The sequence below is a fragment of the Megalops cyprinoides genome, chromosome 17 (assembly GCF_013368585.1).
Source record: "Megalops cyprinoides isolate fMegCyp1 chromosome 17, fMegCyp1.pri, whole genome shotgun sequence".
Taxonomy (NCBI): domain Eukaryota; kingdom Metazoa; phylum Chordata; class Actinopteri; order Elopiformes; family Megalopidae; genus Megalops; species Megalops cyprinoides.
In genome coordinates, this window is record NC_050599.1 from 6,704,479 (window position 1) to 6,721,527 (window position 17,049).

The following is a 17,049-nucleotide window of genomic DNA, read 5'->3' on the forward strand; positions in this document are numbered from 1 at the left end:
GCCTCTCTTGAGTACTGCATTATGAAAACAAACATAGTTAACTGGTAAAATGGGCAGTGTCACCATAATATTCTGTACAACACCCAGAAAAGGGATTATGAGCGATTATGAGAGTTCCATAAGCAGCAGACGTGCATTACTTCACAACTGCTCACTTTAATGTCTTCCTCTAAAGCTTTTGCTGAATGGTGTCTTCGGCCAACAGACCAACAAATATTCATCATTGCTGGCCCGGACTGGACACCGCTACTATCAATTATCTTTTTTTTTTCGTCTTTATCTTTTATGTATGTACTGTCAGACTGGAAAACATGACGGAATTATTTCCACATACATACAGTTTCAAACTGCCTAGCAGTTCTGAATGCATCGGCACTGTGCACACTCATAACACAGGTTAAAAAACAAAGTCATTAACATGTGTGACACCTGCAGAAAGAACATCTTAACCCAAGCATAATGTGGTAGGGATCTGAGACAATGTTGTATGAAGGGGTGGAGGGGTGTGAGAAGAATATTTCCCATTACAACAGTGCCTATGAAATTTGAAGCACAAAGTGTACTCTACCTGTGCTGTAGGACATTAAACAACACCTAGACTGATATCACCACAACAAACCACAGCTGAAGATAGCTCCTCATATCAGTCATCAACCAACTGTTGAAAATGGCGGTTTCGCAGTGTAGCTGTGGGCTGAGGAGCTGGTTTTTAAAACTGGTTTGACCGATTTGTATTTTAAATCAAAGTAAATACAAAAATAAAAGCTGACGAAGTGAAAACGGAAATTAAGTCAAATGTGAGCCATGACATCCTGTGTTGCTCACATTGCAGCCTCTAGGTATATTTTGCAATGTTAAGTCACTGTGTTTGTAATGCAGCTGTATTTCTTCACCCCTTTTTATGTGCCCAGACACAGCATACATTGCTCCCATTGGTTCACTGAGGCATGACTTATGGAGCGATTTGATTTGTGGACCATCTGCATTGTCTTCATAATCTTGGGGCTCAACCATCTGTTTTTAATCTGACAGAGACGACCGAGACAGCTGAAAAGTCAGGTTCCCTCTGAACAAAGTAGTCATTTTCATGAGAAACTGTGATGTCTTTGACTGAAATTTTACTGTAGGTTAATGCAGTGAAACTAAGAGTTTCCAAATGGGAAATTAAGAAGTGACCAGAATAGGGGCAAAAACTTGCCCGACTCATTACAAACTTCAATTTTCGACTTTTAAAGACGAAATTCTTAAATGAACCTTTCAAAGCAGTAGTTATATTGCACAATTCACATCAACATACAGCAGTTCCAACTGACAAACACATCAGTGACTCAACAGTTGATTCGGCTACAAGAGGAAGCTCGACATCTCTTGCCTCCACATAGAACATGAGCCATAACTTCACTGAATTTAGCTCTCAGGATCTGAACTTCTGTCCAGGTCTTTGGGTTTGTGAACCCAGTAACACACAAACAATGCTGATGGAAGCGGTACAGTGAAAGGGACTGGGGAAATATGAAAGTGAGGTGGTATGCCCCCCTTCGGCTGGGATTGGGTGCGTCCAAGCAGATTTATGTACTCTTTTTACTAGTAGCCAGGGCTGTTACAGCTTTTAAAAAAAACTGTATCGTCTTCCATGAACAATGTACTGACACACAAAATATGCTAATCGCAAAGCAAGTGTCAGATGTCGCGTCCACTGGAAAGCCTTTACTTTCATTGTTGTTCTGATAAATCTGACAACATCAGTGTTAAACAGACTTCACTAAACTGAGGGAAACAAATCGAAACTAAACAAGAACGGAAAGGCTAACACTAAACAAGTCTATTTGTAAATGTGGCATTCCTAGGGAAATGTCACCTCCGCAGCCAACAAAACACAGGAAGACAAAGAAGCGGGCAGCTAGATGAAGTTGGTGTCGTTGGAAAGCTGTCTATCTCATGTTTTCAGTAATGCCACTGTGCTATTTTCTAGCGCAATAGCATAACGTTTATCTCAGCGCGGACGAAAATTTTAAAACTGGTAATGTATGTCACAAAAGTTTTGTCAATTGTCACTTCACTGCAACAAAGAGAAGGGAAACAACTTGGTGAAGCTGCCAGCCCTATCGTCTAAGCAAACTCGCTAGCTAACAATGTGACCTCGAGGATCGCCTGCTGTTGGTTAAAATGACAACAACCCATTTCCTCAGAACCACAAGATCCACTTTGGACAACTTAGCTATGTGTGAGGACCTTTACTTTCAACATATTTTAGCTGACGTAAAATTAGCGGTTTCGGTAAAATCACGTACAGCTTTTCTGCTAACGAGCTGAACAGAAAATGTATTTGTGAGGAAACTCAGGCTGTGACAGTATAAACAAACGTGCCCTCAAGATCAATACAGTCTAAACGTAATCCTGGCGCGCCGAGCAGATATTGTACCTAACCTCTGGACAAACATTTCCAGCCTGCAAGTTTTCGCAAAAGCAAAGAAAGTTTATCGAGTTCAACTTTCCTAAATTAACGACACTGTCTGTTTAAAACCGCCAGGGGAGGGAGGGGGGTCATTTTCTCAGCTGTGTTCCCTTCCCCCACCCCTAACATTGGTTCCGTTTATTTATAGCTAACGTTAACTACCAGGCTACACAGACAGCAAAGCGACAACTTAACATAAACTACTCAACGGGTGTTTGTCTTTATTCCGTCCGTACAAACAGCCGCCGTGTAGGAGACGAGGCGACATGCCGGCCAGACCGCTGTATCCAGCTGGGTGCCCGGCTAGCTAAGCTAAGCTAGCTATCTTTTTATTCCACACAAAGAGAACTTGGGAGAGAGAGCGCTGAACGCAAAAAAACAAGCTGCTGTGAAATTAACAGACTTGTCCAAATATCTCGGCGTGTGCTCCGGCACCGGCCGTGAGCGGTGCCACGGATGTCGCCGCTCTTTCGGCGAATTCAACAGACAGTTACAAACATTGCCGGCACTGGCTAGTTAGCGTTAGCCGGCTAGCTAGCTACATAACAAAAGACGGGCTGGCAAAGAGGCAGTCTGCAGGCCGAGCGAGACTGTTAGCCAGCTAGGCTAGGCTAGGCTAGGCTAAGCTAGCCTGAAGAAAAGAAGCCCGGTCTTCTTACATGGTGCTGTTCCTCTGAGCTGGGGTTGTTCTTGACGGACGACCTGGTCCTGGACGAGATGAAGAGACCGCAGCTCTCGTGCTGCGAGCTCTTGCGGGTGTTCACCATGGTTATTCCTTTTAAACGGCGGCTCCTGTTAAATTCCTGTCTTATCCGCTTGGGTTACAAACTGGTCTCAGTGAGTGGAGTACTGAGGCGCCATTTCTCTTTTCTCTCTCTCTCTCTCACTCTCTCGCGCTCTCTCTCTCCCTCGAGCTGTCTGTCAGTGCACGCTCTCGCGCGCAGCACTTCCGCTTTGGAGCGAGCGGTGTTCCCCATCGGTTTGCACGCGACTTTGTGGTGGAAACATACAATGTAGTAGAACGAAAGTGCATTGAGTAAAAAAGAGTCACAAATCCACGAAAACCTAATATGTCAACCTCATATGTTAACTAGAATATAGATAAATATTCACGGACTTCCGAGCACGATTTTATTTTGAAACTGTCACCAAACAGACTAACTTGGAACAGGGCAGGCTAGATCGTTAAAATTACGAAAAGCAGACGTGCTTCTAAGTGAATTTACAATTTTAACGATTACAAAGATTTAGCTACACCGTTCATGCTTTAAATAAGTATCTAGTATTAGCATGGGGGAATTACGCGTCTTTAACGCATGGTTATTGAGATCGGTTCTGAGCGTGGTTGACGCTGCTCAAGCGACAACTGGCGAGTCTCTCTTTGCAATGCCCACAAAAAAGAATTTAAGATAATCACCTACTTATACTTGTTTGAGCGTTTTTGTTTCTGGATGGAGTAACGTTTCGTGCATGTTATGAGTTATTTGTATTATGTTAAGACTGTTTACAGCACAATTTCCGTTTGCCCCACACTTTTGTGGTTTTCGAGTTTCGCTTTTGACAGATCTCTCCATTCACAGCGAGAGCAGAGCCACGTGTGTGAATGTTTTGGTTCTCTTTTGGGAGGAGAGGGTTTGAGATGTGGGTTGGAGAAAAAAAAATCGTCTTTTGTCCGCCTCCGTTCATTATTCATGAATCTTTTTCATTTGGCGCAGTGTTGTGCAATGAAACATTTTCAAGTTAAAACGAAGATACATTAATTGCGTATTTTCCCCTGTTTCTTAATTAGTTACATTCAAATGCGCCATGTTCCTGTTGAATGTCAGGGAAGGCATTATATTTCTGTCCAAATACAAAATTTACCAAGTGAGTTATGAAGCAAAATGTATCAGTTTATCCGTGTAAAGGAATATGAAAATAAGACGTGTTGGTTTGTTTGCACCTCCAGCTCTTGCATTGCATTCCTTGAAATGAACACAAAGAGAAGAATGTAGGACAAATACGATAGTCACAGCTCCTTTAAAGCTGTTATATATGTATATATTTTAACGCTTTTTTAATATGTAAGCTTTGTGTTCAATTGCACTTTTTCTACCTCTATAATTTATACCATAAACCTCCTATATGGTTATTTTAGGACCATTTTGATATTTGTGTTCCAGTACAGAAATAAGCATTTGCTAAATTTCAATTTGAATGGATACACGTATGTTCTATTGTGCTGGAAGTTGCTCTGGATAAGAGTGCTAAATGAATGTAATGTAATGTAAATCTAATTCAAGATTAAAAATAAGATGAAAATATCCTTCCTTGTTCTAAGGGGACCATTTACATTACCTTTACTTAACAGAAAAGGTCTTGAAAAGTTGCATATCTACTGTTATTGTCAGATAAACTGGAAAAATGGTGTGCAATTTGTTGTCATCCATGACCAAGTAATATTCCACTTTTGGCTCATATGCTGTATGTATCTCACTTTAGGAGATTGAAAGATTTATTACTGATCAGAGACGGACAAGTCCAGTCCTCAAGAGCGATGAGATTTAGATTGACTTTTACAGGGTGAAGTGACTTTCTATAAAAATTCTGACTTTAACGAGCAACAGCTATTGATCAATCAATCAAAAGTCACTCTGGTCCTGGTATAGAATTGTCCACATCTATATTAGAGGAATATCAAGATAAAATCTATGAAAGATAAGCGGCTGGCAGACCTGGTCTTTAGCATGGTACTTGATGTCCAAATGTGTTTTCCATCCAACACAGATAACATAATTAGATCAATTTAGGCAAGTGATCATATGCATTTACTTAGTAATTGATCTGCTGGTTTGTGACCATCCAGACCTTCCAATGACTCTGATTCTTCTGTTTTAATAAATAATGTATATGTTTTATTCAAATATCTTATTTTAGAGTTGCCTCACTTAGGTCATTTTCTTGAATAACAAACTATAAGAAGGCCAAATTGTCAGCTTTATAGCTGGATAGTAACAGTGGCCTCCCAATGATTATGGATATCACTCCACATTAATGGTTTACAATGAAATCCTGTTGCTATGCAATGGAGAACAACAGCCTCTCTGCAAGGCCTCATGCATATTCAGTACACAGAGCCTCCTGCTGTTCAGTCTTTAGATTAATGTAAATCTCCTTACTCTGTAATTCCGACTGCACTGCTAATTTAACCCTTTGTGAGGGCGGGCATAAAACGTATTGACTTCAAAGTCAAGAGCAAAATGTTTTCCATTTATTGCATTGAGTGTGGCGGTAAGAAGTGTACAATTTTAGTTTAGAAAGCAGACCGTCGTTTTAAGTTTACTGTAATTCCTTGCCAGGCTGTTTCACCGTCCAGTGTCTTTGTTAATAAACACGCACTTATTATCGTATAAAAATTTCAATAAATTTAGTAACTATATGCGTTTTAAAACACCCTTGTGTAGACTCTGTGGTGTCTGAATAAGCCACCCTGGTTTTGTTGACATGACGCCTGGTTTGCGTAACTGCAGATCCGGCCATCTGTTATTTTTCTCTGGATTACTGGAACTCCAGCCGAATATTTGGACATTTCGATAACAATGAACGGTCCATTTTTTCTGATAATAGCGTCTAACGATTTACAGAATTGGATGCATCGGTTTAAATGTTGCGTTTATTTTGTGACAGAGGATATTTGTTTTTACTAGTTTGCTCGAGAATACTAAAAACTAGATCGACTACCTACGATGGCGATTGACGTAGCTATTACAATAAGATGCACGATTTTGATATATTGACAAATTCAAACATACACTAATGAGATAATACCGGAAAATACACTGTGTACTGTAGCATGCATCTGGCCGGGAGGTGGCATTGAAATACCGGGTGGAAGAGAGCGTCAGCTCTTCAAAATATTACGTTAGATTGCGAGGGTAGACGGCGCCTACGTCAGCGAGAGGCAGCGATATGATTGGCGGGCGGACGGTTCAGGCCACCACTGCGAGGAGCTTCCTGGGCCGAGTAACAGCGGTGTGTGGGGAGACGCACCCAGGTAAGAGAAAACGTCTATATTTTAATTTACTCATCTTGTTATAAATGGGAACGATTGTAATTCAGAGTTTCTTGAAATAATTCTTTGATATCACAGAGAGCATGTTAGACGTCTGCTTGTCTATATCAAACGCGCCTCCTTATGTAATTTTGTCGCACTCTTGCTAAGTTAGCTACTGTAGTAGCTCTTACGTGTAGCGTGTGATATTAGAAAACCAGATGAGGTCTGTTTTTATTCTTTAGTTTTTCTCAATCGACTATCTATTCTTTTTAACAATTTAAATTAATACAATATTTGTTTGATGTGTTTTGTTGTTAGTTTTGAGCGTTAGGTAGCCTATTTTTTCCTCTGTTTCAAGGATGTCTACTGCAGTGTCATGTTGATTTTAGTGAGCTATTTTTACGTTATTTGCTTAGTTCAAAGCCGCGCCTCAATAATTGTAATATTGTTGTCTAAATTGCGTTGATACAGTGGTTAATATTTTTACTGCTCTTCATTATTTGATATATCACTGTTGATATAATGGATAATAAGTAACACATTGGTTTTAAAATTAAAGTCTTTAAAGGAAATGAACAGCGTTATATTGCTACCTTGTAAGTAATTAGTTTCAAATCAGCTAGTATAGGGAATCATCACACAGAACGCTTTCTGAAGCAAACATTTTGCTAGCAGGACACAGACTCTCATTTAAGGTTTCTTTACTATAGGATGTATTTTATTGCTTGACAGGCAAAAAGAGAAATTTCAGTTATTTCGTTAATTTTGGGAAGTGAGATTTGGTTAGGTATGTGTGATGGTTGATTTTTTTTTTCTCTCTTAACCAAAATGACTATGTCTACGTATCTCTTTTCAAACGTTCCGTGTTTTCAGTCTGGTTTTTAGCAGATAAAATGTGGATAAAAGGGCATATTGACCACTGATTAAAGAACAGCAATATTTGGAATTAATCATAGTTGATTTGTGCTTTGAATTCTCTACAATTCAAATCCAAGTATTTAAAATGTTGAAATAAATTTAAAACATTTGGATGTCAACATTGTGATTATATCCAAAGCTTGGCTTTCAGTTTCAGAAGCGTCTTGTTTGTAGGATTGGCCTCTGTGTGGTTTTCATTTAATTCATAGACATATGTAGATTGTGAGATATTTTTTATTAGTGCTGAGGTCAGTACAGATTAATATGTTTAGGCATGTTAGACTTCAAAATGATGACAAAAAGTTTATTTATTTATTTTTGCTTAGTCATGTGAGTGAGTCATTTATTGTGACGTGTAAGTGTAGTAGTAGTAAGGTTTTTAGAAAATATGTTCATATTCTGACAACACAGATAAATGAAAATAGCAATTTGTATATCTCCAGTGAGTTCCGAGCATATGGATATGTATGCAGTAGATACAGAGGTTGTCAGTCCATGCTTTCTGTGTTTCTTCACAGATGGAAAACAACACACAACATGAAAGACATTAACACAAGAGAGAGCGGCAAAGATGAAGACTGGTGAGCGGTGAACTTTTAGCAAACAATTCCAGTGTTTCATTGTGATAAAGAGCACATGAAATGGGATTCTGATGAAGAAAACATGGCATTCGGCACACCTTGGCTCAACATTTTGCCTGTAGTCTAGAGCGAAATTATCACTGCGTCCAGTTTGATCCAGTTTGGCACAGTTTGATCCAGTTTGGCACAGTTTGGTCCAGTTTGATCATGAATAAACTACAGATCATGGAAAGTTGTTCTGTGCAGTAATTACTCTGCCCCCTCTGTCCTGTGGCTCTGTTAGCAGAGCATGAAATCAGCACCTCATGTGCCGCTGTTACAGGGTTCTATAAATACACATGCTGTGTTTTCTCTTGGAGGACAAAAATGAGAGGACCTTAATTAAACTTTAGACCATGGTTGCCCTCGCTGCAGACTGGCTCACTACGACAACACATCATGGCTCTGGCTTCTTAAGCAGGTAGCTGGTGGCTGATGGAAAAGGAGCAGCATGTGCTGTCATGTGCTGTCACTGACAAGCGCATGATGGAAGTTTTCTTCCCCAGAGGGGACTCTAGACAAAAGGGTTCGATACTTTAAAGTTGGTCGCTGTGGAGTTGCCCCCGGTAACTGTCGGAGTTGTGTTGTTTAGGGGCGATGGTGCTGAGAACGTCGAGGAAGAGAGGCCCATGAGGCGCAGTTTTTCGGTGGAGGACCTGCTGGACGAGGTTGAGAGGATTGGCAGCGTCTCTGAGAGGGGCAACAAGGTACGGGGTTTAGGACTGGATTTTGTCTCTGAATTTCCTTCAGAAATCGCACGTTGATGGCACAGATCTGCTTTGTTTGGATGCCGAAGTGACACAAAGCACTGAATGAATGTGATGTGCAAAATAACATCTCACTGGACTCCCTTCCTCTGCTGTGTGCTTCAGGTGGAAATCGTGGTGAGACTGTGGAGGAACGGGTTCACTGTGAACGATGAAGACCTCCGCAGTTACGCTCAGGACGAGAACCAGCAGTTCCTGGAGGCCATTAAGCGAGGGTTAGTCATGTTACCACTTCATGCGTGTGCATGCTCACCTGCCTGCATGTTAAGACACATTAAGAAAAAACAATAACAAGACTACTGTGGGAAAGCAAAGAATACATTTATTTAACTTCCAATTTCAATGCATTTATTTTGTGAGTTGACTTTTACCTATGAGTTGACTTGACAGGGTTTGTACCATTGGATATTTTCTGCATTTTTATCCCTTCACATCTATATCGGCTCTTTTACAAAAGGCAACATAAGTGGGATTAAAAAAATGGTAACCAATGTTAATTTAAGGTTCTAAGCAGGACCAACAATGTCATAATAATCAGAATAATTATGTGAATTGTATCTGGAAATTTCTTACATAATGACTGAGGGAAATATTTGAACTGTAGGTGAGATAATTGGAAGAGAAAGGCAGATGTCATGGGGATTAGCAAAATGCAAAGGCACTCATCCCAGACAGGAAAATACACAGCCTGTGTTCAGTCCCATGGTTTTCCAGGAAGAGCGCCACCATTACCCAGAATGCTCTGCATCAGCACAGAGCCAGCTTTGCTGATTAAATGGATGTATTTCTGCAATGGCAGAGTGTCTGTGCCTGGTCTCATGTGAGTGTAACTGTTGAGTGGGCAGCAGTGTAGCATAGTGGTAAGGACCAGGACTTGTAAACGAAAGGCTGCTGGTTTGATTCCCTGCTGGGGCACTGCCGTTGTACCCTTGAACAAGGCACTTGACCCAGAATTGCCTCAGTAAATACGCAGCTGTATAAATGGATAACATGTAAAAACTGTAACCTATGTAAGCAGCTCTGGATAAGAGCGTCTGCTAAGTGATGTAATAATAGTGTAACAATAATGTAATAATGAGTGTTGCCCCTAAAAAGGGAGCTGCCGGCAGAGCTGGAGAGGAGATCAGAGGAGGGGGAGCTGGAGGTGAATGTGCAGGACATGAAGGACGAGATGTACGTTCCGAGGAAGAAGAATTTCCACCCCTTCAGCGGCCGGGGGTACAGACTGGGCAGGTGGGGGGCAGTGTTTTGCAGCTGATCCTTTTTTTGTGCAGCTGTTCCATTGAGGTTTTGCACGGCATCCACGGCATTAATTTAGCAATAACATGCTGGTGGGAGGCAGGCTGTTGTAGCGTTTAAGGACATCGGTGTACAACAAGAAGAATGCATGTCTGAATCTCAGATAAGTCAATGCCGTTGTACCCTTTAGCAAGGAACTTGGCCAGCTGTATAAATGGGTGAAATGTATGCTGTGGAAGTCATTCTGGACAAGGATTTCCATTACTAAAATAAATAATTTAATGGGTGACCATTCCAGCACTATACTTTTAGGCATTACTGCATTGACTCTGACCAGTCTATTCATAATGCACTTTGACATAAAATTTTAAAGGAATATTAATTTTTCGTTATTTACATATCATCATGCATTCAGTGGAATGCTACAGTACTGAAAGGTTTTGCATAAGAATTTGAAAAACAAATCACTGCAGCTGAATCCTTCATTTGGGATTTGTATAATCAGAGATTTGAATTTCTGTGTTTCATTGCTCTTGAATAGATTTTGTGTTTTGTTTATATCATGAGGAACTGCAGTTTGTGAGGTGACGGTCTCCCTTCCTCAGATGCGTATGTTTTTTATCATTAATGGCCAACATCATGACATGTCATGTTCAAAATCTGGAGCCTCTCTCGCTCCAGGCCTAAAATGAGGACAAAGAGTTTTTATTATTGTTCGGCTGTAGGTTTTTGGAGGAAGCCCGAGAAATGGTGGTGTCCCTCAGTCACTGACTGACTTACTCAGCGAACAGCTGTTAGAGGGTGAAACAGCCAGTAAAGTAACTGCAACTAGTGATGGGAGAGTGAGGCTTCATGACTCCCAAAATTGGGAAAAAGCCATGCTGTTTCAATAATTCATAGTGCTTTGCTGTGTAGAGCAAGTAATTTCACTGGTTCATACCAGTCAGTGGCTGACACCACATGGTACCTCCGCCCACATGATGTTGGTGACGCCCCAGTCTCCCATCACCGATCACAAGCATTGGACACTTCCTGTTCTAATCCTGTTTATTTAATCTCTGCAGCGTGGCGCCCCGAGTCATAGCTAGGTCCCCTTCGGTACACGAGGACAGAGACGCACCTCCGACCCCATTGGTGGAGCTGAATGACGCACAGCCAGTCACCAGCCTGCAGATCTGGCTGGCGGATGGGAGGAGGCTGGTGCAGAAGTTTAACCTCTCTCACAGGTAAGGCAGCACTGTGGACAAGCAGTTATGGAACTAGCCCTGTAACCAGAAAGCTGCAGGTTTGAATGTTATATGCAGTACACCCAATAAACTTGCAACCTGAGTGGATTAAATAAATGACAAGTGTTCTAAATGGATGATGAGTGTCAGCCAAGTAGGTGAATGATGTTGCCATGAGAACATGATGACACAGTGACAGTGTGAGAGATTCTCTTCAATCCCAGCAAGGGGTTGGCAGAGGTTACATGACTGTTTTGGATGCAAAATCCGTCAATATCAGGTTGCTGTGGAGACGAGTGGACAGTAAACTTATGAGTAATATGAGCGGGGGTTGCTTTTTAGATATTTCTGGGGGCCTAGTTTATCAACAGTTTGTATGCAGAAACTTCATCCTAAATTTGTGTTGAATTATTTTTATGTTTGCCGTATGATTTATGTAAAAACAGTTTTCTATGAATGTTCCTATACCACCTCAGTGCAGCCTCGGGCAGGTATATCTCCTTGTGGCTGAATGGCGGTACTGCACGAATGAAGCGTAGCCTTTCAGTCTTTTCGAAATTGATGTGTGTCAATGTCAGACCAATGCAACTATTTAGGATAAGCTGAGTTACCAAGAAAAATTGGTAAAGTGGAATAACAGGTAAACCCATAAGAAAACTGGTGCACCTAAACATAGCTGAAACATTTCCCAAGTCCAGTACATTTATGTGCCAGTCTGAACATAATTACTTTTGCAGAGAGAGGCAGGATGAAGTGTGTTTGCTAAGAACCAGGTTATGTAATCAGCGTGCATCTTATTTAAAAATTTCTATAAATATAACCAGTGACTGCAAATGACATTGATATAACTGATCTTACACATTGGGAAGACTTGGCAAATGCTGCATTCGGGGAGAGAGTCTTCCAGAACTGAACTGACTCATCTGTTGAAAGCACAGAATGGCCAACAACCTGCTGCTGATTACCAGGAGATATTATTTTAAATCTGGGAGGTAACTTAGCTTCTCTGTGAACAAAACTGGTCATACTATCCCTTATGCACGTAGTTAATACTTTGTCAATCTCAGTTTTTAGGACATGGGCTCCTTTAAGCAGGAGCCTGTAGACGGTCAGGGACATCACAGCTGTTTAGCAATTGTGCAATACTGGCATCTTTCGTAACATGACCCAGAAATGTGGGATCCCTGTGCAGCCATAATACATTAGGGGAGGTGACCTACTGCCCGAGGAGCCAATTACACGGCCCCTGAATGAGACCCATCCAAACAATGGCACTGTAAGGCTCATGTGAAGCATCACAAGGGTATTTCACTTTACAGCATAATACACTGAATTTTTGTTATTTCATAATGATACATACAATACTAATCATATTCATACAGTTCCATTTCCACATCAGCTCTGTAAGGACACAGCGCCAACTTAGACCTTTATTTTTCCTCTAAGTGTGTTAAAGAATTTACAAGAGTCTCCACACTGACATTTATGACTGTACAAATCCCTCTAACCTTAGTGATATATATTATTTATATCCTGTATAAACGGTGTAGTCACTGCATTGGCAATCTGCTGCCAAGCAGCATTTTTATTTCAGTTTGGCATGCCGCCAGAAGATCCAACCTACATTTTTCTTTTTGACTCAGCCTCTGTTATTGAAATGTCTTTCAGTCTCAGGTAACTTCATTTTGTCTGCACTTTGCCATGATGCCATTGTATTGCACACAAGATCTAGCATTCCTATCTCATTCTTGAACAGTCTGATTTCCATACATGGTAAAAGTACAGGATAAAAGTTCGCATGCATTTTTATAATTTGATCATGATGTGATTTTTGCAATATAATTCCTCATTAAATTAAGTCTTTTTCATTGGTACCATTGTACAATGACCTCCGTAATTGATTGTTGCGGGTTGAGGGTTAGAAATTCAGCAAATCCTTTTGTGTCTATGATGTCATAATTGTCATAATATACTTTATGTATGTTTTCTATGTACTCTGCTGGTACTCATATAATGAGTAACTGTTACTGAGATGTGAAACAAATTTCATCTTAGAAAGGTAATAGAGTGAGATCTGAATCTAAAATCTTAAATCCTTGTGGAGTGTTTGCAAGGATACTGAAGGTACACCACGTGGAAAATTGAGGCAGCAATAGAAACTCCAGGAAGGTCCCGCACAGGTTAAAGGTCACCGATAGGAAAAGAGTCAGAAGCCAGTCCCTGTAAGTGGCAGGAGTCTGACATGCAGAGACCGCTGCAGACATTTCGATGCAGTTTCGTTAGAATGGGGACATCAGAATGGGGCAGACGGGATGATGAGTTCCTTTCTTGTGTGTCCGGCTCGTCCAGGATCAGCGACGTGCAGGACTTCGTGGAGCAGTCCCAGCGGACGGGCCTTCCCTTCATCCTCACCACCTCCCTTCCATTCCGCGAGCTGCGGCAGCAGGACCTCAGCCTGCAGGAGGCCGACCTCTCCAACGCCGTCATCGTCCAGAGGCCCGTCAACAGCCAGCCCCCCTTCGGCCACTCCTGACCAGGGCAGAGCCCGCTCGCTGAGAGAGACACTGTAAACTGCCCAGGCTGGGAGGAGCAGGCGCTGAGCGCGGCTGGCAGCAATGGAAAAAAAAGTTTTAAAAAAAACGTTTAAAGACTCCTGTAAGAACACCTTTTATGCACAATGCCAGTTCTTCCGCTGACTTGATGATTTGCACAGAACCAAGGATGTTTTTTTTTGTTTTGTTTTTTGAAACACTGCCTGTTACTTGACCCTGGCGTATTTGTCCTTCGGCTCATGCGAAAACGGTTATGACACCCATATAGCGCTTTTAAAAATGTTGGTAGACACAGCAAAGGGAAGTATCATTTCACAGCAGGGCTGACTTCAAAACATAGTATGGGTAAATAAGCCCATTAAACTTGAGTTACCAAAGGTACCTGAAAATACCCACCACATTTCATTCTGCAGGGACGAGTGTGATCCCTGAAGCATTTTGCCAATTTTTGAATGAATATGAGAATGCTATTGAGACATCATTGAGACAGAGAGTGTAATAAATGCATGGTGAGACTTTGTGCCAATGAATGATAAGGGAACAACAAGAGTTGTTGGCTGGATAGACGATCATCCAGGGGTATCAACAGCCCTTCACTGCGGTGATCCTTAAAACTTCCACGAGTTTCCATATGAAACAATCAAGAAATAAGTTCACTTATTGGAACAATCACAGTCACATAGCATACCCATGACAATAAATCATTTGGTCATTATACTTTTGTGTCGGTGTTGTTGTTGTATGCTATACATACTGGTGTGAATTATAAAGCCTTTTACTGAAAGGGAAGCTTCTGTATCTCATTCTCACAAGTTAGTATAAACCTACTAGATCTATAGCATCTTGTTTGATCAGAGAAATTGCTCTTGCAGTGCACCTCCATGTGCAGTTGCGGTTCAGTGAGTTGTGTTTGTGAAGTGTTGCTTTAAAAGCTTTCAGAATGGTGCTATATGTAAAATAATATACAGTATTTTTTTAACAATATGCATCATTGCCACTTTCATCTTAATGCTATACAGACATTACAAATATTTTACAATGTAAAAATGCACAATACCATAATACAACCTTGCATAATGTGCTATGTGTAGGCATATACTTCTTCCGTTGGTACTTAATATCAAGTTTTACTTTTTCAGGCACCTCAAAACAAGTTCAGGTCAACGTCAGCATGGTATGACAAATATAAAGAAAATAACCGGCGCCTGAATGAGCAACGGCAATATTGTTTATTTGTGAGAGTTTCTAAACGTAACATTTATAACATAACATTTTTTGCTTCAAATATTGTTAGCATATTTCCTCCTTGTGCCTACTCATGTGCTTCACTTCTGTGGCCTCTTCCACATCAGTGCAGAAAAGAATGTCACTATCCGTCTTCAATATTTAACGCTGGAGGAGGGAAAGCACGGAGCTGTAGATGGTTAAGTGCAAGCCAAGATGGAGAGCCGGCGTAAAGAGGTCGGGGTCGGATGGGAATACTCCAGACTGCGTGGAACCGAGGGGACCGTGGAAATCAATGTGAAATTAAGATATTGAGGTCACCGCTCTCAAACTGCACTGCGAACTTTGCACCTGTAGAAACAGAAAACATGTTCGTTTTATTTTTCATGGGGCTGTTGATGGTTTGTCTTGGATTCTCGCCCAATGGAAATGTCTCGGTTGCATGGGACCCATTTCCTTGTCTAAATTTTTAATAAGTCCGAGCACGAAAGGAATTATGCATTCTGAAATTCCCACAATTCCATTGCGAATGCTGCATTGTTTACCTTTACCGCAAGCCTTTTATGTTCTCATTCCCTTTTCACGCATTATTAATACTTTTTTTTCTCTGAGACACGTAATGATGTAGCTTAATATTGCTCTCCCGTTGCGGTTCGATAGAGCTGGCAGCGATGTCGTTTTGGTTAAATTGACTGAATGTCTGGAATGTCAAAGGAAACCTTCGCTCTGTACGGGCGCGTATCGGATCTTTTCAGGTAGGACCGTTTTCTTCATCTGACTCCGCTGCCTCTATGGGCTTCATTGGAATGGATCTCTTCCCAGACAAGACAGGTGTCGTTGTCAGATTTAGGTGTGAAGAGCTCTGGGTTCACACTTGTATCTGTGATCTTATTAAGAAACCGCGCTGTGCACCATTTGTAACCGTGCACGAATTACACATACAAGCAATAAGACCCTCCAAAAAATGCCAAGCCTCAAATGACCAGGTTATCAATTAATCAGCCAGCAATTTATACCTACAGTGACGGCATCTGCACCGTTGACGTTTTTTTCAAGGCAAACTATACTAAGTTGCACGAAATTAAAATCAATGACACTTGGAGCCAGCTATCGACCAGCTGGCTGATTGATGGTTTTTGATTTTAATTGATGTGAAGACAGTTATAAAACAGGCCCCACAGCGTTCGCCCTTTTCTTTCCACTACAGTTATTTTTCTGCTGTACCATCCGTCGCTTGTTATCCTGGATGTGACAATACAAAATGAGCACATATGACTGAGAGCTCCTATCCTAGACCTTTCAACAAAAAAGAAGTACACAACAATTCCACCATAACTTATTATAGAGATCCTGCCGTATTGAGATCACTCTCTTACGCTCAGAAAATACGCATCAAACAAATACACTCCGGCAAAGTGAACAATATATTGTTGTACGTGCTGGTAATGTAAATGACGGTAATATTGCAATTATTATTTACATGCTGATACAAATGTTATCTGAAGGTCGCATTGTGGCCTTGTACCAAATAAATAAATAAATAAAACGAATAAACAGTTTAGCAGACGATGACGGTCTGATGAGGATTAAGGTTAGCTGAGACTTCATCTCTCTGTTGTATAACGTATAACCTCTATGACATTGCATGCGTGGGAAAAAAAGCTTCTTCGATGAATACTTTTGACAGCCATCGCTGCGTTTTTATCATGTTTAGGCGGCACCGCTTTCCCACAGTACAATGCACGCGTGTCACTGTCGGAAGCCACCCGTGACTCAGTGAATTAGCTTGAATTGCCTCCACACCTCTGAAACCGAGGAGAAACACAACTAACAGCATTTCAGGCATTCCGACTGCGATTCATCATCCCTTCTTCTCAGAACAAATTTTAATCCGTCCAAACAAAACAAACGCTAGCTCCGGACAGCGCACTGAATTAAATTCACATATTTCATATGGGTGCAGTCAGCTCTATGTGTACGGCTAAGGTTTCACACATTTTAAGGGCAGTTTAAAA

At 41.1% G+C, this 17,049-nt stretch overlaps 2 protein-coding genes across 2 annotated transcripts in view; one reads left to right on the forward strand and one right to left on the reverse strand.

The window, feature by feature from the left end:
- The window catches only part of atad2b (ATPase family AAA domain containing 2B), an 86,948-nt gene extending 83,606 nt beyond the window's left edge, over nt 1–3,342 (reverse strand). Inside the window, exon 1 of the mRNA XM_036549778.1 lies at nt 3,115–3,342. Within this exon, the coding sequence (XP_036405671.1) occupies nt 3,115–3,222 (108 nt within the window). The 5' untranslated portion in view covers nt 3,223–3,342. The remainder of the gene's footprint in view (nt 1–3,114) is intronic.
- Nucleotides 3,343–6,415: 3,073 nt separating this feature from the next.
- ubxn2a (UBX domain protein 2A) lies at nt 6,416–13,879 on the forward strand. Its single transcript, XM_036550668.1, has 7 exons — nt 6,416–6,488; nt 7,925–7,987; nt 8,619–8,733; nt 8,899–9,008; nt 9,889–10,026; nt 11,097–11,258; nt 13,608–13,879. Exons 2-7 carry the CDS (start codon nt 7,944–7,946, stop codon nt 13,789–13,791), a joined length of 753 nt encoding a protein of 250 aa, XP_036406561.1. The 5' UTR covers nt 6,416–6,488; nt 7,925–7,943; the 3' UTR covers nt 13,792–13,879.
- The last annotated feature ends 3,170 nt before the right edge of the window (nt 13,880–17,049 follow it).